The sequence below is a fragment of the Oncorhynchus nerka genome, linkage group LG25 (genome assembly GCF_034236695.1).
Source record: "Oncorhynchus nerka isolate Pitt River linkage group LG25, Oner_Uvic_2.0, whole genome shotgun sequence".
Lineage (NCBI taxonomy): Eukaryota > Metazoa > Chordata > Actinopteri > Salmoniformes > Salmonidae > Oncorhynchus > Oncorhynchus nerka.
The window spans coordinates 19,289,829-19,311,552 of record NC_088420.1 but is presented as its reverse complement, the minus strand read 5'-3'; the positions used below and the strand labels follow the sequence as shown (position 1 = coordinate 19,311,552).

The 21,724-nt window shown below is 41.2% G+C and overlaps 3 protein-coding genes across 6 annotated transcripts in view; 2 read left to right on the top strand and 1 right to left on the bottom strand.

The window, feature by feature from the left end:
* LOC115109139 (homer protein homolog 3-like) overlaps positions 1–5,693 on the top strand; it is a 35,193-nt gene extending 29,500 nt beyond the window's left edge. For 2 of the 3 annotated variants that reach the window (XM_029633757.2, XM_029633759.2), the window contains 2 exons: positions 2,786–2,866; positions 3,083–5,693. In XM_029633757.2, the coding sequence (XP_029489617.1) occupies positions 2,786–2,866; positions 3,083–3,268 (267 nt within the window). In that variant the 3' untranslated portion in view covers positions 3,269–5,693. Of the gene's footprint in view, positions 1–2,785; positions 2,867–3,056 lie in introns of all 3 variants that reach the window. The other variant, XM_065009640.1, reaches the window with a different exon arrangement.
* Positions 5,694–13,681: 7,988 nt separating this feature from the next.
* On the bottom strand, positions 13,682–15,222 carry LOC115109138 (ubiquitin-ribosomal protein eL40 fusion protein). Its single transcript, XM_029633756.1, has 5 exons — positions 15,171–15,222; positions 14,591–14,702; positions 14,366–14,452; positions 14,142–14,244; positions 13,682–13,839 (listed from the first exon to the last, which is right to left on the bottom strand). The coding sequence occupies exons 2-5, from the start codon at positions 14,691–14,693 to the stop codon at positions 13,746–13,748; spliced, it is 387 nt and encodes a 128-aa protein (XP_029489616.1). The 5' UTR covers positions 14,694–14,702; positions 15,171–15,222; the 3' UTR covers positions 13,682–13,745.
* Positions 15,223–15,765: 543 nt separating this feature from the next.
* Positions 15,766–20,036, top strand: si:dkey-13m1.5 (stabilizer of axonemal microtubules 5). 2 transcript variants are annotated; one of them, XM_029633754.2, is made up of 8 exons: positions 15,766–16,935; positions 17,273–17,379; positions 17,674–17,768; positions 17,932–18,032; positions 18,352–18,470; positions 18,678–18,867; positions 18,970–19,058; positions 19,615–20,036. In XM_029633754.2, exons 1-8 carry the CDS (start codon positions 16,284–16,286, stop codon positions 19,753–19,755), a joined length of 1,494 nt encoding a protein of 497 aa, XP_029489614.2. In that variant the 5' UTR covers positions 15,766–16,283; the 3' UTR covers positions 19,756–20,036. The 2 variants fall into 2 exon arrangements, with proteins under 2 accessions (XP_029489614.2, XP_029489615.1); XM_029633755.2 differs by lacking the exon at positions 18,970–19,058 and having other exon boundaries at positions 19,615–19,701.
* The last annotated feature ends 1,688 nt before the right edge of the window (positions 20,037–21,724 follow it).

Sequence of the window (21,724 nt, the reverse complement as noted above, 5' to 3'; positions counted from 1 at the left end):
ATTCTTTGCAATATTACTTGTGCCTTGTTGCAAACAGGATGCATGTTTTGGAATATTTGTACTCTGTACAGGCTTCCTTCTTTTCACTCTGTTATTTAGGTAAGTATTGTGGAGTAACTACCATGCTGTTAATCCATTAGCAAGTTTATCGTATCACAGCCATTAAACTTTGTAGCTGTTAACAACACTGTCATCTCAGATTTTCAAAATATGCTTTTCAACCATAGCAAAACAAGCATTTGTGTAAGATTATGGATAGCTAGTGTAGCATTTAGCGTAGCATTCAGCATGCAACATTTTCACAAAAACAAGAAAAGCATTCAAATAAAATCATTTACCTTTGAAGAACTTCAGATGTTTTCAATGAGGAGACTCAGTTAGATAGCAAATGTTCAGTTTTTCCAAAAATATTATTTGTTTAGGACAAATCGCTCCGTTTTGTTCATCACGTTTAGCTACGAAAAAACCTGTATCCAGGAGTGTAATTATCCCGCAAGCTCATTAGCATAACACAACGTTAACTATTCATGAAAATCGCAAATGAAATTAAATAAATATATTAGCTCTCAAGCTTAGCCTTTTGTTAACACTGTCATCTCAGATTTTCAAAATATGCTTTTCAACCATAGCAAAACAAGCATTTGTGTAAGATTATTGATAGCTAGCGTAGCATTTAGCGTAGCATTTAGCGGGCAACATTTTCACAAAAACAAGAAAAGCATTCAAATAAAATAATTTACCTTTGAAGAACTTCAGATGTTTTCAATGAGGAGACTCTCAGTTAGATAGCAAATGTTCAGTTTTTCCTGAGATTCTTTGTGTAGGAGAAATCGCTCCGTTTTGTTCGTCACGTTTGGCTACCAAAACAAAAATGAAAATTCAGTCATCAAAACGCCGAACTTTTTTCCAAATTAACTCCATAATATCGACTGAAACATGGTAAACGTTGTTTAGAATCAATCCTCAAGGTGTTTTTCACATATCTCTTCGATGATATATCGTTTCCTGTTTGAAGTTTCATCTTGGTTTCGCCTGTAGTATCAGTGCTGTGGCACTCACAGATAATATCTTTGCAGTTTTGGAAACGTCAGAGTGTTTTCTTTCCAAAGCTGTCAATTATATGCATAGTCGAGCATCTTTTCATGACAAAATATCTTGTTTAAAACGGGAACGTTTTTTTCATCCAAAAATGAAATACTGCCCCTAGTGTTCCAAGAGGTTAAATAATTACTATGGGCCTCATGGTGAAATCCCTGAGTGTTTTCCTTCCTCTCCGGCAACTAAGTTAGGAATGACGCCTGTATCTTTGTATTGACTGGGTGTATTGATACACCATCCAAAGCCTAATTAATAATTTCACCCTGCTTAAAGGGATATGTAGTGTCTGGTATTTATTTTTTTACCCATCTACCAATAGGTGCCCTTCTTTGCAAGGCATTGGAAAACCTCCCTGGTTTATTCAACATACTTTTGGCCATGTAGTGTATGTGGACACCATCAAATTAGTGGATTCGGGCTATTTCAGCCACACGTGTTGCTGGCAGGTGTATAAAATCAAGCACACCGCCGTGCAATCTCCATAGACAAACATTGGCATTAGAATGGCCTTTACTGAAGAGCTCATTGACTTTCAACGTGGCACCGTCATAGGATGCCACCTTTCCAACAAGTCAAATTTCTGCCCTGCAAGAGCTGCACTGGTCAACTGTAAGTGCTGTTATTGTGGAAACATCTAGGAGCAACAAAGGCTCACCCGGAAAGTGGTAAACCATACAAGCTCACAGAACGGGATCCCAGAGTGCTGAAGCGTGTAAAAAATTGTCTGTCCTCGGTTGCAACACTCACTACTGCGTTCCAAACTGCCTCTGGAAGCAAACTCAGTACAATAACTGTTTGTCGGGAGCTTCATGAAATGGGTTTCCATTGCTGAGCAGCTGCACACAAGTCTAAGATCACCATGCGCGATGCCAAGTGTCGGCTGGAGTGGTGCCAAGCTTGCCGCCATTGGACTCTGGAGCAGTGGAGACGCGTTCTCTTCATTCTTGACGATTCTGTGCTTCCAATTTTGTGGCAAATGTTTGTGGAAGGCCCTTTTATGTTTCAGCATGACAATGCCCCCGTGCCCGAAGCGAGGTCCATACAGAAATGGTTTGTCGAGATCGGTGTGGAAGAACATGACACAACAAACTTTTGAAAAGGTCAAGGTGGTTGAACACTTTCTGAAGGCACTGTATCTAAATGGATCCATTTCCTTGTGGCATTGTAGTGCTCTCTCAAACCTTCACATTCTAAACAAGCAAAACTTCAGCAAGGATGACTCATACAAGGTCACTTTGCCCATGAGGGAAATTTCAGTAACAGCAAGATGTCCCAAAGTTTGACAAAATCTTCCAGGCTACACGAGATGATTTGACATCTCTCTTTAAAAAAGGAATAAATATGTGGATAAAAAAAATTATGATTCGATAGAGTTCAGAGAAAACATATATTTAGATGTTTATTTTTTGTCACACACTGACCAGATAGGTGCAGTGAAAGGTGTTGTTTACAGGGGCAGCCATAGTATTACAGCACCCCTGGAGCAAACTAGGGTTAAGTGCATCGGCAGATTTTTCACCTTGTTGGCTTGGGTATTTGAACAAGCTATCTTTCGGTTACTGGCCCAACGCTCTAACCACTACAGTCCTTTGTGGACCCCAGGAAGAGTAGCTGCTGCTTTCAACAGCTAATGGGTATCCTAATAAAAAAACAAAGGATTACTGTATTTGTGGTTTCTTTTTTTTAGATAATCCACAATCTACATAGCAGGAAATCAGATATCCATGAGTTGGAGAAAGAGAGAGAAGAGGCTGTTCAGAGACTTCAGGTGAGTTTGGGGAATTGGGTTAGAACATGCATTTTTGGCTTCTCTACACTAGTGAATACTGAACACCAGTGATTATCAACTGCTTTAGGGGCTCTGTGAAAGTTTTCAAAGGGTATGCAAAAAGGCAGGGTGGGGGTGGGGGGGAACAATTGATATGACATTGACCATTTTAACATGAATTGATCTGTAGTCCTCTGTCACTTGTGGACCTTCTAGGATCTGGAGACACGAAACGCAGAACTGGAGCAACGGGTGGAGAGCGCTGAGCAGACTCTAGCTTCCACTCTGGAGGAGCGGGAACAGGGGCAGAGTGAGGTTCAGCGGGTCGTCGACGTCCTTGAAGTCAAGATATACGACCTGAATGACCTGCGACAGAGCTTGGCCAAGCTCATCAGCAAATAGCACACCACAATGACAGAAGTTTTAAGGGCGATGGACAAGGAATGAAAATTAAGCTCTTTCAGAACAATGTTTTCTTAAGCACATAACTGCAGTGAATGAGAGTAGCACCTTGACTTCACCTGTTGCAGCTGTACATAAGAACCAGTTATATTGTTAGGTGGGAGGCTGGGAGCATAATCCACAGGGTCCGTTTTTCTATTTAAACGTTGTTCTGTTGACCTTTACACCATTTTCATGTAAATGTAGTTAGGTTATGATTCTGTCAATCTCCTTTTATAGAGGTTCTTAAACTTCAAACGTAGTTGAATTGAATCTGGGGTTGCGCTTAAAAATGTAGGTGCCTAATTATTGTTTACATTTGTCAATATTATGAATGATGAATAAGTTAACTTCTATTGTCTTATGTATTGTATTACATCAACAGTTGCCATAATAATGATTTGGTGATCCTACAGAGAAGTTACTGCAGAATGATGAGCTGCAGAGGATGTATCACCAAAACTGCATGAACTCTGCAAATAACCTTGCCAAGTACAGTAATGTGAGTTATGCGCATTATCCAATGTGCAATCGTTTACAAATAGATTTATTAAAAGTACAAGTAGTGTTATTAGTAAATATGCCAGGTATTTGATTCAATACATATAGCTAACTTGGTATCTGAACTTTCACTGATGCACACCAAGTGATTTTCTTCTGACCTCGACTTTGAGGCATTTTTTCTTGGTATTAAGTACAAATAAGGTTAAATCAGTGTTGAATTAGCAATACTATTTTTTGACAAGTGCTCTAGGTTATGTAGCATCACCAAAGCATATTTTTGTTAATTTATACAAACTTCAATTGTATTATGTTGAACAATGTGGTTTCTCATTTTGCTTCAAATGCACATTGACTACCTTGAAGTGTTACTGACTATCCATTTTAATCCAACAATTGATGTGAGGATAATCGGAAAGTTTCACCTGCTCTGTGTACGTCATGATGCCTATATTCTTCGTTTTTGGAACATGGTCGTTTTACATTCTACTAACCCATCTCTGACCTTCTGGAGAAAACAGTGGCCCAAAAATGTTTTTTAACAATACAAAATGCAGTACCAAAGATGCACTTACTTTTCTTATCCACGTAGCACACTCGTTCTGTACTGACTGGACTGGACTGCACGATACATTTTAAGATAATGAAAAAATAACTTGAATTGTCTATGGAATTTTTCTGTCATTAAAATTGAGAGTAGGATCTCTTATCCTTATCCTCTCCATATTCACAAGTTATTTAAGCCCTGTTTTCCATAGGCAACGGGGCTAGCTCGAATTGCGTTTCCACTGCCTCCAGAAATTCCAAATGATGCCATGTTGCTAGGTAGCCAATGTATGACTGCAGCTGGCTTCGCTAATGTTGCTAGCTTCAGCAAGATGTTTAATTATTTAATTAATGCTCACCATGCTCCTCCTGCCAGTGCCAGCCAGACTCTGCCTTGTATTTAGCTTGCTAACGCTAGCTAGCTAAATGGTTAGTGTCATCGCTAACATAACAGGCTAACGTTAGCTAGCTGAATTCCTACCTCGCTTACAATGGCATTGGCAATTAGCTAGCTAGCAAACCAGACGACAGGTTTGATAGAATGTAGCTTTAAATACGACCTGGCCAGCTAAAGTTTCTAGCTAGCTTGTTTCAACTCTGATTTGCTAGCTAGCATTTGAGGGCTGATTGTTCTCATGAAAGTTGATTGTGTAGTGCAAAACATTTATGAAGGATCCAGATATGGTGGTAATTCGTATCATGTCTGACTACTGCAGTACTGCTTTTCCATGTGCTAGCTAACAGGAACAATCCCAGACTAGCTCAACTTGGTGTCAGCATCCAGCAGTGATCAAGCTGGTGGTTGCATAGTAATGGGTTCAGCCTGAATTCTAGTCGAGCTGGCTCCAGTTGTGGAACTGGGCTGCGCTAGCCCGAGTTTCCCTCGACTCCGCTTGAATTTGAGAATTGCATTCGAGCCAGATCGAATTTGGCCCTAATTTTAAGTGTCAGTGGAAATGGGGCTTTTTTGACCACCACCAATACTTCAAATACCTCAGCAAACTGATTTCTTAATTCATCCAGTGTTTGAGCGTGTTTAAATACTGTAAAAAAAAAATATCATCCCCCCCACCTATGAAGTAATCATAAAACATTATTGGATAGGTGAAAGGTGGTGTATATTTGTTGTATTTTCCTGTAATTTCACAAGGGAGTAAAGTAATCATTTTCCAGTATTAAAACAGGGCCTTACTAATCACACTGAACAACACACTTGCCTGATTTGACCTTACTTTCAGCATAGGAGGAACCCATGTTTATAATATTGAAAATGGAAGTTATTGTATGTGTAACTAAAATCTTTGTGTACAGTTCAACATTAAACGTTTGCAAAAATGTGGTTATTTTTCAATGCTATGTATTTGATTAATTGTAGTAGCCAATTAACAATGAACTACAGATATCTTGAGAAAATAATTGATTGACACCAGTGCTTGACTTGGGCATGCGCACACCGGAGCTGAGAACCGGCACCTAAATGTTCTTCTGCTAGAGCTCCTGCACCTCCTATAGAATATTAGCTCAAAATTATTGTGGAGATCCTGCACCTAAATATAAACAGCACCAGCACCCAAAATGAGTACCAGAACCTATTTCAGTCCAAGTCAAACACCGACTGCCACATCAGTCATTTAACAGATTTGTTTTTTATGAACTCCCCTTAGTTTAGGGGTCTGAATATTTGACTTGCCAGTAATTTGGGAGAGATTTTCCATTTAGTTTTGAACAAGAGCCCTGTTTTTCAATCTCTAATAAAAAAATCCTGTCTACTGCACTCAAGATCATCAAGCACAAGATCATTGTGCTTTTGTCAGCTTGTTGGTTTCCTTTGCATGGATTGATTGTTTTGCATGAATTGTTTCATGCAAGTATGTATGCGAGTCACCTTGATTTGTCAATGTTTTATTGCGAGTCACATTGATTTGTCAATGCTCCGATGAAGGACTGAATTTTGAATAAACAAAAAGTTTCTCTAGTCAACATCAATTCAACAGACTGTCCCAAGAAAACATTTTGGGCTAGATTTAATCAGATTGACATTAGCATAGCTTTGTCAACTAATTTTTTTATAACAAAACCAAGATGGAAACGACAGGCTGTGGTCTAATGGGAACAAATTAGCAATAGTGGGCAGAACAAGCATGAGCTAGCGAGATCCTATTGGTGCATTATATGCAAGTGCGCGTGTGCAATAACTGAATCCGTATTTGCACTCCTAAGCAACGCGATTAAAAAAAAATAAAAAACAGATCTTTGTCCACTGTTAATAACATATTCTAGTTTGGGGAACAGACAACTGTATTGAGAACATTTGCAGAATGTCGGCCAAAATCCATCTTGTTTCATCTTCTCCCACTGCCTGCCAGTGAGCTTCCTCTCTGGTGAGTGGAAACTAAGCGGATACGTCACGTTTAAACATCCAGTGAAATGTAAAAATATTTTTTTATGGTGAAATTCTTTCTTACAAATAAGTGTTAAAGTATTTACTAAAATAAACTGAAGTAAAAAATAAATAACAAAAATAATTAAAGAGCAACAATAACATAATGTAGGGGAGCAATACAAATAGTCTGTGTAGCCATTTGATTAGCTGTTGATTAGCTGAGTCTTATGGCTTGGGGGTAGAAGCTGTTAATAAGAAGCCTTTTAGATCTAGACTTGGCACTCTGGTACCGCTTGCCATGCGATAGCAGAGAGAACAATCTATGACTAGGGTGGCTGGAATCTTTGGCAATATTTAGGGCCTTCCTCTGACACCGCCTGGTTTAGGGGTCCTGGAAGGCAGGAAGCTTGGCCATATACTGGGCCGTACGCACTACCCTCGGTAGTGTCTTGTGGTTGGAGGCTGAGCAGTTGCCATACCAGGAGGAGATGCAACCAGTCAGGATGCTCTCGATGGTGCAGCTGTACTTTTTGAGGATCTGAGGACCCATGCCAAATCTCTTCAGTTTCCCGAGGGGGAATAGGCTTTATCGTGCCCTCTTCATGACTGCCTTGATGTGTTTGGACCATGATAGTTCCTTAGTGATGTGGACCCCAAGGAACTTGAAGCTCTTAACCTGCTCCACTACAGCCCCGTCGATAAGAATGGGGGCGTGCTCGGTCCTCCTTTTCCTGTAGTCCACAATCATCTCCTTTGTCTTGATCAAGTTGAGGGAGAGGTTGTTATCCCGGCACCACACTGCCAGGTCTCTGACCTCCTCCCTATAGGCTGTCTCATCGTTGTCGGTGATCACTGTTGTGTCGTCGGCAAACTTAATGATGGTGTTGGAGTCATGCTTGGCCATGCAGTCATGAAGGTGACTGAGCACGCACCCCTGAGTGGCCCCTGTGTTGAGGATCAGCGTGGCAGATGTGTTGCTATCTACCCTTACCACCTGGGGGAGGTCCATCAGGAAGTCCAGGATCCAGTTGCTTAGTCACAGGGTCTTTAGCTTAGTGATGAGCTATGGTGTTAAATGCTGAGCTGTAGTTAATGAATAGCATTCTCTCACAGGTATTCCTTTTGTCCAGGATGGAAAGGGCAGTGTGGAGTGCAATAGAGATTACATAAGCTTCTGATCTTTTGAGGCGGTAATGGTGTTGTGAACCATGACCAGCCTTTCAAAAGCACTTCCTGGCCCCAGATGTGAGTGCTACAGGTCAGTAGTAATTTAGGCAGGTTACTCTGGAGTTCTTGGGCACAGAGACTATGGTGGTTTTCTCGAAACATGTTGGTATTACAGACTCGTCAGGGACAGGTTGAAAATGTCAGTGAAGACACTTGCCAGTTGGTCAACGCATACTCGGAGTACACGTCCTGGTAATCCGTCTGACCCTGCGGCCTTGTGAATGTTGACCCGTTTAAAGGTCTTACTCACATCGGCTACGGAGACAGTGATCACACAGTTGTCCAGAACAGCTGATGCTCTCATGCATGCTTCAGTGTTGCTTTCCTCGAAGCGAGCATAGAAGTCATTTAGCTCATCTGGTATGCTCTTGACACTGGGCAGCTCGGGGCAGTGCTTCCCTTTGTAGTCCGTAATAGTTTGCAAGCCCTGCCACATCCAACAAGGGTAGGAGCCGGTGTGGTACGATTCAATCTTAGTCCTGTATTGACGCGTTGCCTGTTTGATGGTTCGTCGGACGGCATAGCGGGATTTCATATAAGCTTCCGGGTTAGAGTCCCACTCCTTGAAAGCGGCAGCTCTACCCTTTAGCTCAGTGCAGATGTTGCCTGTACTCTATGGCTTTTGGTTTGGGTATGTATGTATAGTCACTGTTGGGACAACGTCATCGATGCACTTATTGATGAAGCCAGTGACTGATGTGGTGTACTCCTCAATGCAATCAGAAGAATCCTGTAACATTTTCCAGTCTGTGCTAGCAAAACAGTCCTGTAGCTTAGCATCTGCATCATCTGACCACTTCCGTATTGAGCGAGTCACTGGTACTACCTGCTTTAGGTTTTACTTGTAAACAGGAATCAGGAATATAGAGTTATGGTCAGATTTGCCAAATGGAGGGTGAGGGGGAGCTTTGTACACGTCTGTGTGTGGAGTAAAGGTTGTCGAGAGATTTTTTTTCCATCTGGTTGCATATGTAACAGGCTGGTAGAAATGGAGTAAAACGGATTTAAGTTTCCCTGCATTAAAGTCACCGGCCACTAGGAGTGCCTCTAGAGCATTTTCTTGTTTGATTTTGGCCTTATATAGCTCGTTGAGTGCCGTCTTAGTGCCAGTATTGGGTTTGTGGTGGTTAATAGACACCTACGAAAAATATAGATTTAAACTCTCATGGTAAATAGTGTGCTCTTCAGCTAATCATGAGATACTCTACCTCAGGCGAGTAAAACCTTGAGACTTCCTTAATATTATATTTCGTGCACCAGCTGTTATTTACAAATGGACACAGACCGCCACCGAAAACCAAGCCAGCTGTATGTTATCCATGTCGTCCATCCCTAAATTATTACAGTTTTTAATGTCCCGTTGGTAGGATAGTCTTGATTGGAGCCCATCCGTCTTATTACCCAATGATTGCACTTTGGCTAATAGGACTGACGGTAGAGGTGGATTATGCACTCGCCATCGGATCCTTACAAGGCATCCCGACCTACGAAGGGGCGTATACTTAGGCTACCGAATTTAAGACTTGCCTAAAGAAAGAAAAAATTGTGTGCACGAACAGCCAAAAACCCCTGCCAAAGTCTAAATAGTCAATTTCATCATAATATACCTGCTAACCGTTTTGACTGCCAATTTATGCTTGCTACGGAAGGTTTGACACGGGGGCTTGCGCAGGCCAAATCAAGCTCTGTACCACATCGCTGTGCACCTCCCAAATCTTGTAAAAATGTGGTGGGCTCCGTATGGCTCCGCATTGACATGATTGGTTGACGGTAGGTGGGGTCAGGAGATCCTGTATAAACACATACTCACTTCCTTGACAACAGCTCTGCGAAGCACAAGAAGTATGAATGCTCTGACTTCTGCAGAGACCGCATCGCATTAAATGCTGTACAGCCACCGGATTGATGACGAAATTAACATGTATTGGGGTTAACATCCATACAAGCATTATACTCCGATTTTTACCTCAACATAGGCTATTGTTTGTGTATTTTACACTAAGTGTGAGCTGTTCTTGCCATAATATAGACTTGGTCTTTTACCAAATAGGGATATCTTCTGTATACCACCCCTACCTTGTCACAACACAACTGATTCGCTCAAACACATTAAGAAGGAAAGAAATAACACAAATGAACTTTCTGTTAATTGAAATGCATTCCAGGTGACTATCTCATGAAGCTGGATGAGATTGCCTTGACAGCTTTGCACACTCTTGACAAAGGGTGGCTACTTTGAAAAATATAAAATATTTGGATTTGTTTAACACTTTTTGGTTACTACATGATTTCATGTGTTTTTGATGTCTTCACTATTATTCTAAAATGTAGAAAATAGTACAAATAAAGAAACCCTTGAACGAGTGAGTGTTCAAACTTTTGACTGGTACTGTATAGCAATTGATTCTTGAAGAATATAACCTATAAATGCCTCATGAGCTTAGTTCAACAGTCACACTCCATGAGAACCCAAATTATAAACTTCTTTTCTCTGTTTGTAAACAAAGACTGTATAGCCTCATAACATGGTTAAAACAAATTTGATATCATGGATGGTCAGTCCTTGCATCCATAGCTCTGTTTATTAATCTGAGAGTGGTTACATTTCTCCAGGCCCATCCCTCAGCTTTTTACCAAAACAGAGGCGAGGTGTCCGTTTTGTTATTTTCATCTGTAGATTTGCCCTTTAAACATCTGCATATTATCAAGATATCAAAGTGTCAACAACAAAAAGGTAAACAATAGGCCTATAGCAAATCCAGCATATGGTATTATTTTTAACATGTAAATAGCACTTCAGTAGTACTCAAAGCATGCCATTCCATAATCGCAGCATTTATTTTTCAACTCTAATCAATGACACCAATCAGTCGTCCATGACAACAAAATCATAAACAGCGGGCAATTTGTTTTTATTTCACCTTTATTCAACCAGGTAGGCCAGTTGAGAACAAGTTCTCATTTACAAATGCGACCTGGCCAAGATAGAGCAAAGCAGTGCGATACAAACAACAGAGTTACACATGGGATAAACAAACGTACATTCGTCAACACAATAGAAAAGTCTATATTGCATGTGCAAATCTAATAAATCATTTATGCTCAGGTTAAACGGCAGGGTAGCCTAGTGGTTAGAGCGTTGGATTAGTAACCGGAAGGTTGCAAGTTCAAACCCCTGAGCTGACAAGGTACAAATCTGTCGTTCTGCTCCTGAACAGGCAGTTAACCCACTGTTCCTAGGCCGTCATTGAAAATAAGAATTTGTTCTTAACTGACTTGCCTAGTTAAATAGAGGTGTAAAAAAAACAATTTGGCTAATCTATATTTCCAAGTCCTATAACATATTGGAATGACTGAAATTCTGATAGACTCATTTTTAATGTGTAGTAGAAAGCGATTCGTTAGAAGAAGCCTACATAACCAACCCATAAAATGTTACCTCCATATATGGCTGTCAACTTTAACAGTGATTTATCCATAAATAGATGCTCAATTGGTAACATACATGTGTGTCTTCTAATGCCTATTAAGGGGTTAAGTAATCTAAAAGTAACAATGTAATCAGATTACGTTACTGAGTTTGGGTAATCCAAATGTTAAACTACTGATTACAATTTTGGCCAGGTAACTAGGTACTAACAGATTACATTTAGAAAGTAACCTACCCAACCCTGCAGGTGTGGCATATTAAGAAGCTGATTAAACAGCATGATCATTACACAGTTTAACCCTGTGCTGGGGACATTAAAAGGCCACTCTAAAATGTGCAGTTTTGTCACATAACACAATGCCACAGATGTCTCAAGTTTGGAGGGAGAATGCAAAAGGCATGCTGCCTGCAGGAATGTCCACCAGAGCTGTTGCCAGAGAAGTTCATGTTAATTTCTCTACCATAAGCCACCTCCGTTGTTTTAGTGAATTTGGCAGTACGTCCAAACAGCCTCACAACTACAGACCACGTGTAACCATGCCAGCCCAGGACCTCCATAACAAGCTTGTTCACCAGTGGGATCGTCTGAGACCAGCCACCCGATAAAACTGTGGGTCTGCACAACCTGTCAGATACTGACTCAGGGAAGCTCATCTGTGTGCTTGTCATCCTCACCAGGGTCTTGACTGGACTGCAGTTCGGCATTGTAACCGACATCAGTGGGCAAATGCTCACCTTCAATGGCCACTGTCGCGCTGGAGAAGTGTGTGTCCTTCACGGATGAATCCCGGTTTCAACTGCTAGAAATTTGCTGATGTATGTCAACATTGTGAACAGAGTGACCGACCCATGGTTGAGGTGGGGTTCTGGTATGGGCAGCCATAAGCTACTGACAACAAACAAAATAGCATTTTATCGATGGCAATTTAAATGCACAGGGATACCGTGACTTGATCCTGAGGCCCATTGTTGTGCCATTCATCCGCAGCCATCACTTCATGTTTCCGCACGATAACGCATGGCCAGATGTCTCAAGGATCTGTACACAATTCCTGGAAGCTGAAAATGTCCGTTCTTCCACGGCCTGTCACTCATTTGAGCATGTTTGGCATGCTCTGGACCGATTTGTACGACATCATGTTCCAGTTCCCGCCAAAGAGGAGTGGGACAACATTCCACTGGCCACAACAGCCTGATCAACTATGCAAAAGATGTCGCGCTGCATGAGGCAAATGGTGGTTACACCAGATACTGACTGGCTTTCTGATCCATGGCCTTTTCTTTTTAGTATCTGTATTCCCAGTCATGTGAAATCCACAGATTAGGGCCTAATGAGCATTTCAACTGACTAATTTCCTTATGAACTGTAACTCTTTCAAAATGGTACTTTTGACTACTAGATTTCTGTATGCTACCAGTTTATACAAATGGGAGTTAACATTTAGCTCTGTCTAAATCTGAAAAGGACAACTTTTAAATGGTTTGCAGTGATTTTAGTAACCAAATTCTGGGCGTTACATGACAAATATCAGATTTGTTGAATGTGCACCAATCCAGCATCCTATCCCACTGTGCTTTCCATTGATTTCTTTACCACATCTATCCCCACCTCCCCAATCGCTTCCCAGGAGTTCACTCATTTTAAGTGCCTACACAAAGCATCACAAAGATGTTATTTATGAACTTGTTCCGATAGCCTTTTGTCACGGAAGTGATGTACCGCCCCCACCTACCGTCAACCATTGTCAATGCTGAGCTATATGGAGCCCTCCATATTGTTACAAAATTGGGGAGGCGCACTGCAATGCAGAATGGAGCTCGATTTGGCCTCCAAGCTCTTCACACCCTCCCTCCGGACTGCATTACTGAATCAAGTGTAAAGTGGCTTTTACACCGCTGAAATCCACAAGCTAGTGTTACCTTATTGCAGACACTGCCATTGGATGCAACAAAACCAGACCTGACTATATCCAGCAAAATCACATGCAGCTGCATTTCAAGTTCAAACACTCAAATTAGACTGATGCATGTTAATTTTGATCAAGGGATTTATGCCTATCAGTGTTCTGACATCGATAGAGCCTACACTATCTAGTGCCATTTAACTTCTTACGCAGTAAGGATAATAGGAGTAGTTTGTGACGCACAAGAGGAGCTGCTCAGTTACACCTCAGACATCTGCAATGTAGATGCTGGTTAATGCTCAATCTGATTGAATCCAGGCCCTAATCTTTAAATTGTTTTTAAAACCATTTTGGATTATCAAGACAAATAAGGCCAGCCAAAGTACATTTTGGTATGTTTATTTAACAGTTGTGCTTATGTTCCACAAAAAGCACCAAGCCAACTGTTTACTTCAGCTTCTTCTTGGGGCGCAGGTTGTTTGTGTGTCCACACTTCTTCTTGCGGCAGTTGACAGCACGAGGATGGAGGCGAGCGTAGCACCTGCAACACAAGTTCAGAACTGTGCAAAATGTATGGCCAAGACTGGTCCAGTGGTCTAAGCCACTGCCCTAGCGCACTTTCATTCCTCGCTATCCGGTCTACTAAAAATAGTTTTCCTTTGTACACAGCAACATTACTGTAGTTGCTCTGAAAGATGTTGCATTTGTCACCTCAATCGCAAATGTGGATGAAGGTTTTTTTTTACTGTAAAAGGGAAACTTAAGTGTAAAGATAGGCTTTAACCTTAATTGTAAAAACAGTTCATTACCACCATTAATGCAACTGTACTTAGCTCTACTTACTTGCGGCAGATCATTTTGTCACAGTTGTACTTCTGGGCCAGCTGTCTCAAAGATGGCTCGATAATGCCTCCACGAAGACGCAGCACAAGATGAAGGGTGGACTCTGGATGGGAACATTATCATAGTGGATAGATGCAAAGTTCACGGGTATGTTTTCACACAGGGCTGATGCTTAACTATTGAGCAGCATTACATGCGCCCACTGTCAACTCGTAATCGCCTACCTTTCTGGATGTTGTAGTCTGATAAGGTGCGACCATCCTCAAGTTGTTTGCCAGCGAAGATTAGACGCTGTTGATCAGGAGGAATGCCTGAGAATAAAAAGCATATTGATTTAATGAAATCACCACAGCAGAAACCTAGTATCAGTGCAAAAGCAACCTACCCTAAGTATTTAAAACAGCCCATTTTGTCATACTATATTACGGATCAAATGAAACTTAGAACACCTTCCTTATCCTGGATCTTGGCCTTGACATTTTCAATAGTATCGCTGGGCTCAACCTCAAGGGTGATTGTTTTCCCCGTCAACGTCTTCACGAAGATCTGCATGTTGGCAGGCTGTTGGGATAAAATATGGTGAGAGTTGATTGCAGTAGCTAGATACATATCTATGTTGTTATCTACTTAGCATACTAGTTAGTTAGCCAAGTCAGCCAATCCCCGGCACATCGAAATAAAAAAATAAACTCATTAAGTATTAGAATAATAGTTAGCTATCCCATTGGCATTTAGAATGAGCGGCCAACAATCTTGCTAACTTACTAGCTAACGTTAGCTGTGGCAAGCTAACTAACTAGCCAACAGCTGCGGTCAAGCGGGTGCTTCCAACAAGGCGTCTTTGCCACATGCTGGAGCTCGTTATATTTCAATACTCATATTTAGACTTTACACGTCTCACATATGATGACCCAATGGATATTTAGACAGTTATTTTAGTGGAGGGACACTAGTGTATTTCTATTACGCAATAAATGCGTCTTGTAGTAAATTTCGCAAAAATTGTGACGGACAAATATATACACCCACCCGGCGGATAGCTGAGCCTTAACGAAAAGAGACTGTACAAGGCGGAAGTTATATTACATCATATCCTGCATAATTTTTTTCTTGCACAAATCTGTTTCATCAAGCCTGACTCTACTAACAGTTGCAAAATTAGATGTAAGATTATAGAAAATTGCAATATACTACTTACTGTATTTACTCAATTGTATTTTCAAACGAACACAATCGATCACTAACTTGGACCAGGCGTTTAGATAATTTAATTTTACTGCCACCTACTGATGTGACTGCGTGAACTGTTCTGATGAGGTCATTTCTATTACCATACCTGTCTCAGGTGTGCATTATTTTAGAATGTATTTATAAGAACAATCTATCGTCCATGTCTGTTTTGTATCTTTTCTGCTAGAAATACTGCCAGTGATAGCCTATGGATAAATGCATGAATGTATCAGTGGATGTAGAAATGGGGAGGACAGGTTCACTGTAATGGCTGAAAATATGCCTCAGTGAAACATTAACACCATGAAAGGTTTTCCCCCAGCAAATATTTGCTTGTGATTTTGGCACCATGGTGATAAGTTTAAAAACAAAATCTTACTAATTGCATGCATTGCCATGCAAACAGTGTTTATATGTGAATGTGAGACATGGCAAATTGATATTGTAAGATTATCCACCAAAATGCTAAATTATGCATAAAAGACACTTGATGCAGGGAAACGTGCAGCTACCATTATTCAGGTGATGCTCTTCACTTTGGAATGGGTAAGTCACTTGCATTGCCTAATTAAAGCTTCACTTTGCTATAGACAAATAAACACATAGTAGCAGGTAACTAACATTATAATTCCTGTTCATTGTCATTTCTGTTCATTCAGATCTTAATTTCATTCTTAAATAACAGAAAATGTTACATTTGTCACTCAGGGCTGTCATAATGCATGCACAGTGATAGGTGAATAGGTGAATGTCAAGGTATGTATGTGATTGGCTACATAGGACAGATATTCATATTATCCACACAAAAAAAGTTTCTAGAATAGATAGAATGATAAAGAAAAGAATGGGGAATTTTGCTCTCAGTTCTCATTGTATTGTGACATCTTCATTACTTGTGCTATCTTGGTTTCCATGGTGAGACCACTGCATTTTCTTTCCACAGTTCTAAAAAAAGAGAGAGAACCATTTCAGGAAAGGCACATTGATGTAAGGAAAAAGACAACACAGGAAGAAGTAATAACAGTCCAAGAAGTGCTAATGGCTGTAAGCACATTGATTCAAGCCACCTTGATGGGAAAGGACTTCCTTCAGTCCTCACACATTCCCTTTTGGGGCGGCGACAGTTGCAATGGCCTTGACGAGGCATTTAAGACCACCTTCCAGACAGACTTCAACTCTCTTGCCACCCTACCCAAGAGATTCGCCATCTCTCGCCCCATCCCTGCCCAGGTCGAGCACAAAGACCTGCGTCGGATCAAGGAGTATCTGACCGAAGCGGTCAAGTCATATCCCCACCACCCACAGATCCCCCTCTGCCGCACACCTGCTTGGGCTAAGCTGTGCACTAACTTCCAGATGCATAAAGACCCCAGGCAGGTCAGCTTCCTCACCACCCAGGCAGAGGGCTTCCAGCACCTGGCCTCAACCCACACCAAACCCATCCGGCCAGTCATGGCCATTAAGAAGAAACAGCTGGAGGAGAAGCTTCCTGTGACCACTCATAAAGCTTCATTCACCCCATACAATGTGTCGCCCATTGTCAAGGCCAAGGTCAAACACCTAGGTCAGTGGCTCTTTCAAATCTAGGTTATTGTCTAAAAGTAGATGCATGTATACTATATCTGTGATGTCATTCTCTGTTTGGATTAGTGAAATAGGTAAGGCCTATGTATGCCTATGTAGGCTATCTACAATATTTGTCATTCACTGCCTGGCATATGGAAGCCTGGCAAAAAGCTTTGCAGAACGGGGGCACACACTTGTTTTGGATGAACCTTTATGCCGGGTGTGGTGCTTCAGTAAACCATTACACTGACTGTATGTTTAAAAGAGTAGCTCTGCTTTTGTAAATGTGTAACCTTGAGTCAGATTGTGACATTGTCAATGCCTTTGTGATTCAGGGCGAGAACCCACCTTTAAATGGGACAGGGATGGCCAACATTTTGACTCCCACCACAACGATGTATTCCAGGGACAATGGCACAGCCCACCTCAACCTGTGGAGAAGGTATCGATTGCCATTGATATCCTGGAGTAGTTAGGCTACTGGGAAATTCGGTGTTTTCTGTACAATAGCTGCATGTGAAAAATGGAATCATGTGAATATTTTCTATGAATGGTCATTAAATAGACTAGCTATGAGCGCTAAACTGGCCTTTGATAATTATCTTACTTACTATTCTTTGCTCCCTGCGGATTACAAAGCCACAACAAAGGCCTTTGATAAGATGTTAATGAAATTTTGTTGAGGGTGTACTTGACTTTTCTGAGGGTGTACTGTACTTTTCCTTCTCCGGTTCAGCAAATCCACTCATCAGTGGCAATGGGAGACCCACAGAAGATTCTGGAAACTAAAACCACCCAGGATGTGTCCTTTGGACACCCTGGCAATCCTAGGTATGTGATTTACTGGTATGCATGCCAAAATTCACATCACCTCCGTCATCTTGTAGTTAGAAAACGCGTCCCGTTTTCCTGTTATAAAAGCAAATGCCTGTCCAAATCCTAATAATCAATGTTTTTAGGATTTGTCTAATATATCAACCTTTCACTGACCCAGTCCAGTCAATGTGAAGGAACGTTTGAAGGTCAATCTTGGCGATTTCTCTGAAAACAAATGGACATCTACAATGGCTGACGCGTTTCGCGAGGCCAAGTCAGGTGTGTAAGCCAAGGTTATTAATTAATACTCTGTTCATCAATGATATAACATACTGCACTGTTAACCCTATGGATTTGATTGATTATCTATTTTCACTTCTATCTTTCTGACTGAATTGCTTCCAAACAGCTAACTATTGTTGATATAATTTATTCATATATTCTATTGCAAAACAAATTGCGGGATTGGATTTTTTCTTTTAGATTGCAATTACTATTAAAAAAGCCCACAGACATAAAAATGTATTGCTTAGCTTATGAAATCAGTGTTCTGATTCTCCTGCTTAGCTAACTCCCAGTAATTGGGTCTGTTTCCCAGCCCCTGTTCTACTGATGCAAATGAACAAGACTCTCAGCTCAGTCCCCAGAGGGGACACTGATCCTGGGCGCAACCGACTGAGGATGATGGCCACAACCAACAGCTTTTTCTTCTCTGAGGTGAAACCCAAATTCTCCAATTTACCCATCCACAGGCCGGATTTGAGCAAAGTGTATCACTGGCTTCCAGGCCTTTAAATGGATCGAGGACATTCGTGTAGCACCTTGCCATGCAGGAATGTTATGATGCAAAAGAGCACAGGTTTTACGAGAATCTGGCTACTGTCTTCCTTAATCGGCCTGGTTGGATTTCCCTCCCCTCCGCAGCAGAAACACAGAGAGCGGCCGGTGCATTTCAGTGGAGCCAACGTGAGGACCAGGAGCAATGTGGAGTTCGGCAGACCCATTCTGGGAGGCCTGTTCTACAGCACCACAGCCCAGGAAGACTACCCCAAGAGGGACATAAATCGAGCTAGGCCGCATACCCATCCCTCTGGCCATGTGCTGACTGGCCAAGGTGAGAGAGAAACCAAAACATTCTCAGATTTCCCAGTCAGTTGGGTTCCATTCCATATTAATTGAGTTTTTTTGTCAATGAGATTTATGGTATACTCCCCAGAGCCTGGAACAGCCTCGACTACTGTTCAAAGGGACTACCTCCCACTAAACTCCAGGAGACAGGAACTTAGCCCAAAACAACTTCAACAGGTAGTTAAATAACTTAAGTAACAGTCAGCTGCCGAGTGGCACAACGGTCTAAGACACTGCATCTCAGTGCTAGAGGCGTCAGTACAGACCCTGGTTAATTTCCAGGCTGTATCACAACAGCTAAGTTTCTAGTCAATTAGGTTTGTACAAATGAACGCTAGAGGGCAGTATTGTTAATTATGCACATGTACATTTAATTCATTTTTCCAACAAGTTTTGAGGGTGAAACTGACCTTACTTCAGGCTTATTATGTTCACATTTCACTTTATGTTCCCTAGACACACATGGCATAATGTCTAATGTGTCATATTTTTTACAATCTGCCTGGAGATTTGTTGCCACTATCAGTGCTCAAACAATACAAATATCTCAGAATACCTAATACGTCCTCAGAGAACCGGTTGTTACCAAGAAACTGGTTCATGTACACACACAAGCTCTTTGCTCCTTTTGTGTGCACCAATCAGCAAGTTGTTCTATCCCAGTGTCTTTTAATCTTCTCTTTCCCTTTCTATCACTCTCTCTCTCTGTCTCTCTCTCACTGTCTGTCTGTAGATTAAATTCAGCCACATCACCGCTCCCTACAATGAGCAACACTTCACCACGACCCATAAGGAAGCTTTTGGGCCCAAGCCTCTCTCCAGGACCTGCCCGGACAACCCACCTAGACAACACATTAGCCACATGCCTTTCTAAAGAGACCAAAGAGCTGCCTTATCAAAACTTGCTTTCACAAATAAAGCATTTACTCTATATATTTAAGGGACATTTTGGGGATATGCAAGGGAAAAGCTCTGGTGCAAAACAATTGCTAACTTTTTTTTGAAGAGATAGGCCTACTCCTCTGAAATGTATGCTTTATTCAATGTTCTGTTTGTTTATTGAGCAAATGGCCAGGTGATATGGAGCAACTGCTTACCTCTATTGACTAAACATGTACATTTGACTGCCTACACATGATCCAATAAATGTGGAAATAAAAGCCCATGGGTCACTTTTGGTAACTTGTTCCCAGATCTGTCATACCATACAAGTCTTAGGCATGACAGCAACAATAGGAGTTGGCTATACACAGTACTTATACCTGGGACCTACTCCTCTTGTATACCGGGACCGGGCTAATCTTTTGGTGTGTTGGCTGTGATGTCACCTAAAGTGACTTGCATGTCTCGAGAGGAAGTGTGCAAGAAGCATGATCATTTCACTGACACAATAAGATAAAGACATTGACCCACTCAGGTCCAATGTGAAACATCAAAGCACAGGGCCTTACACAGTCCTTTCAGGGAAATCTGGTCTCAGAGCATTTCATATTATTCTTTATGTAAATCCGAGACACTCTATTCATTATGATATGTTACTTTTGGTATGGTTACATAAGGCAGATGGTTACTTAAGGGGAAAATTAAAGGAGGGTGCTTGGTCAGGGTGGATAGGTGGGTGTATAATGCGAACATCTAGCCATCCAAAGGGTGTGTGTTCAAATCCCATCATGGACAACTTTAGCATTTTAGCTAATTAGCAACTACTTACTACTTTTTAGCTACTTTGCAACTACTTAGCAAATTCTGAATCTTCTTCAACCTCTTCTTGTTGATCACCTCCTCCTCCTCTGGAGTCAGCTTGGCTCCTATGTTGGTAAGCTAACCCTTCCCCTTACCCTGACCATTTTAGCTAAGCCTTCATCTAACCCTAACCCCTAGCCTAGCTATAATTAGACATATAGGAGGACCAGTTTCTTTGTTAACAGCTCAACACAGAATTGCTGCATGTGCGCACTTCCTTTCAAATCATTTGGAGTAAATATTATTTCTATTTTATTAAGCTATGCCAGCTGACAAAATTTCATTACCACCACAGCCCAACACCAAACACATACTTATTTTGAAGTGTTTGTAAAATTCACAAAAAAGCGATTACAACCATTTCTGTGTTTGATCCCTAGTTTAATGTGTGTTTTACCTACATTTTATTGGTATTATGACCCACTGTGCCTGATTATACTACCATTATAAGGGGGTCAGGACATGCTCAGTCTTACAATGTTTTATACATTTACCCTTACCAACAGCCACAGTTTCCAATGTAGACAAAGTAGAATTGTGAGTAACATTACATGGAATTAGAATAATTAGTGTGAGTAGTCCTATTAAGGTGAGTAGTCCTATTAAGGTGAGTAGGCCTATTAAGGTAAGTAGGCCTATTAGCGTGAGTATGCTATTAAGGTGAGTAGGCCTATTAAGGTGAGTATGCCTATTAGCGTGAGTAGGCCTATTAGCACAAGTAGGCCTATTAGCACGAGTAGGCCTATTAGCGTGAGTAGGCCTATTATGGTGAGAAAATCTATTAGCGTGAGTAGGCCTATTAGAGTGAGTAGGCCTATTAGCGTGAGCAGGCCTATGGTAAAAGCAAAACACATTCTTCCTTTACCAATGCAAATTGAGAACCTCTGTTGAGGAATGTGATTGTTTTTCTTGAGGGTGCCTGTAATTTTCTATTCTCTGGTATTTTATATTTATATTTTGTAAAATATGTGAAATTGTCAAATGCAGGGCTCCCTTGTGAAAGATACCTTGGTCACAATGGGACTCCCTGTGGAAATAAAGGTAACCATTTTTTTTTCTTGACTCGCAGCAATCTGTAGCTGGCTTACATTATCCAGATG

Bases quoted from the DNA above. Each gene is read 5' to 3' on its own strand.
- si:dkey-13m1.5 (XM_029633754.2), top strand. From the start codon at position 16,284: ATGGTGAGACCACTGCATTTTCTTTCCACAGTTCTAAAAAAAGAGAGA. The intron at 17,769-17,931 runs GTATGTGATTTA...TCACTGACCCAG, and splicing joins GGACACCCTGGCAATCCTAG to TCCAGTCAATGTGAAGGAAC. The intron at 18,471-18,677 runs GTGAAACCCAAA...TCCCCTCCGCAG, and splicing joins ACAGCTTTTTCTTCTCTGAG to CAGAAACACAGAGAGCGGCC.
- LOC115109138 (XM_029633756.1), bottom strand. From the start codon at position 14,693: ATGCAGATCTTCGTGAAGACGTTGACGGGGAAAACAATCACCCTTGAG. The intron at 14,453-14,590 runs GTGTTCTAAGTT...TTTTATTCTCAG, and splicing joins CAAGATCCAGGATAAGGAAG to GCATTCCTCCTGATCAACAG. The intron at 13,840-14,141 runs GTAAGTAGAGCT...CTTGTGTTGCAG, and splicing joins GACAAAATGATCTGCCGCAA to GTGCTACGCTCGCCTCCATC.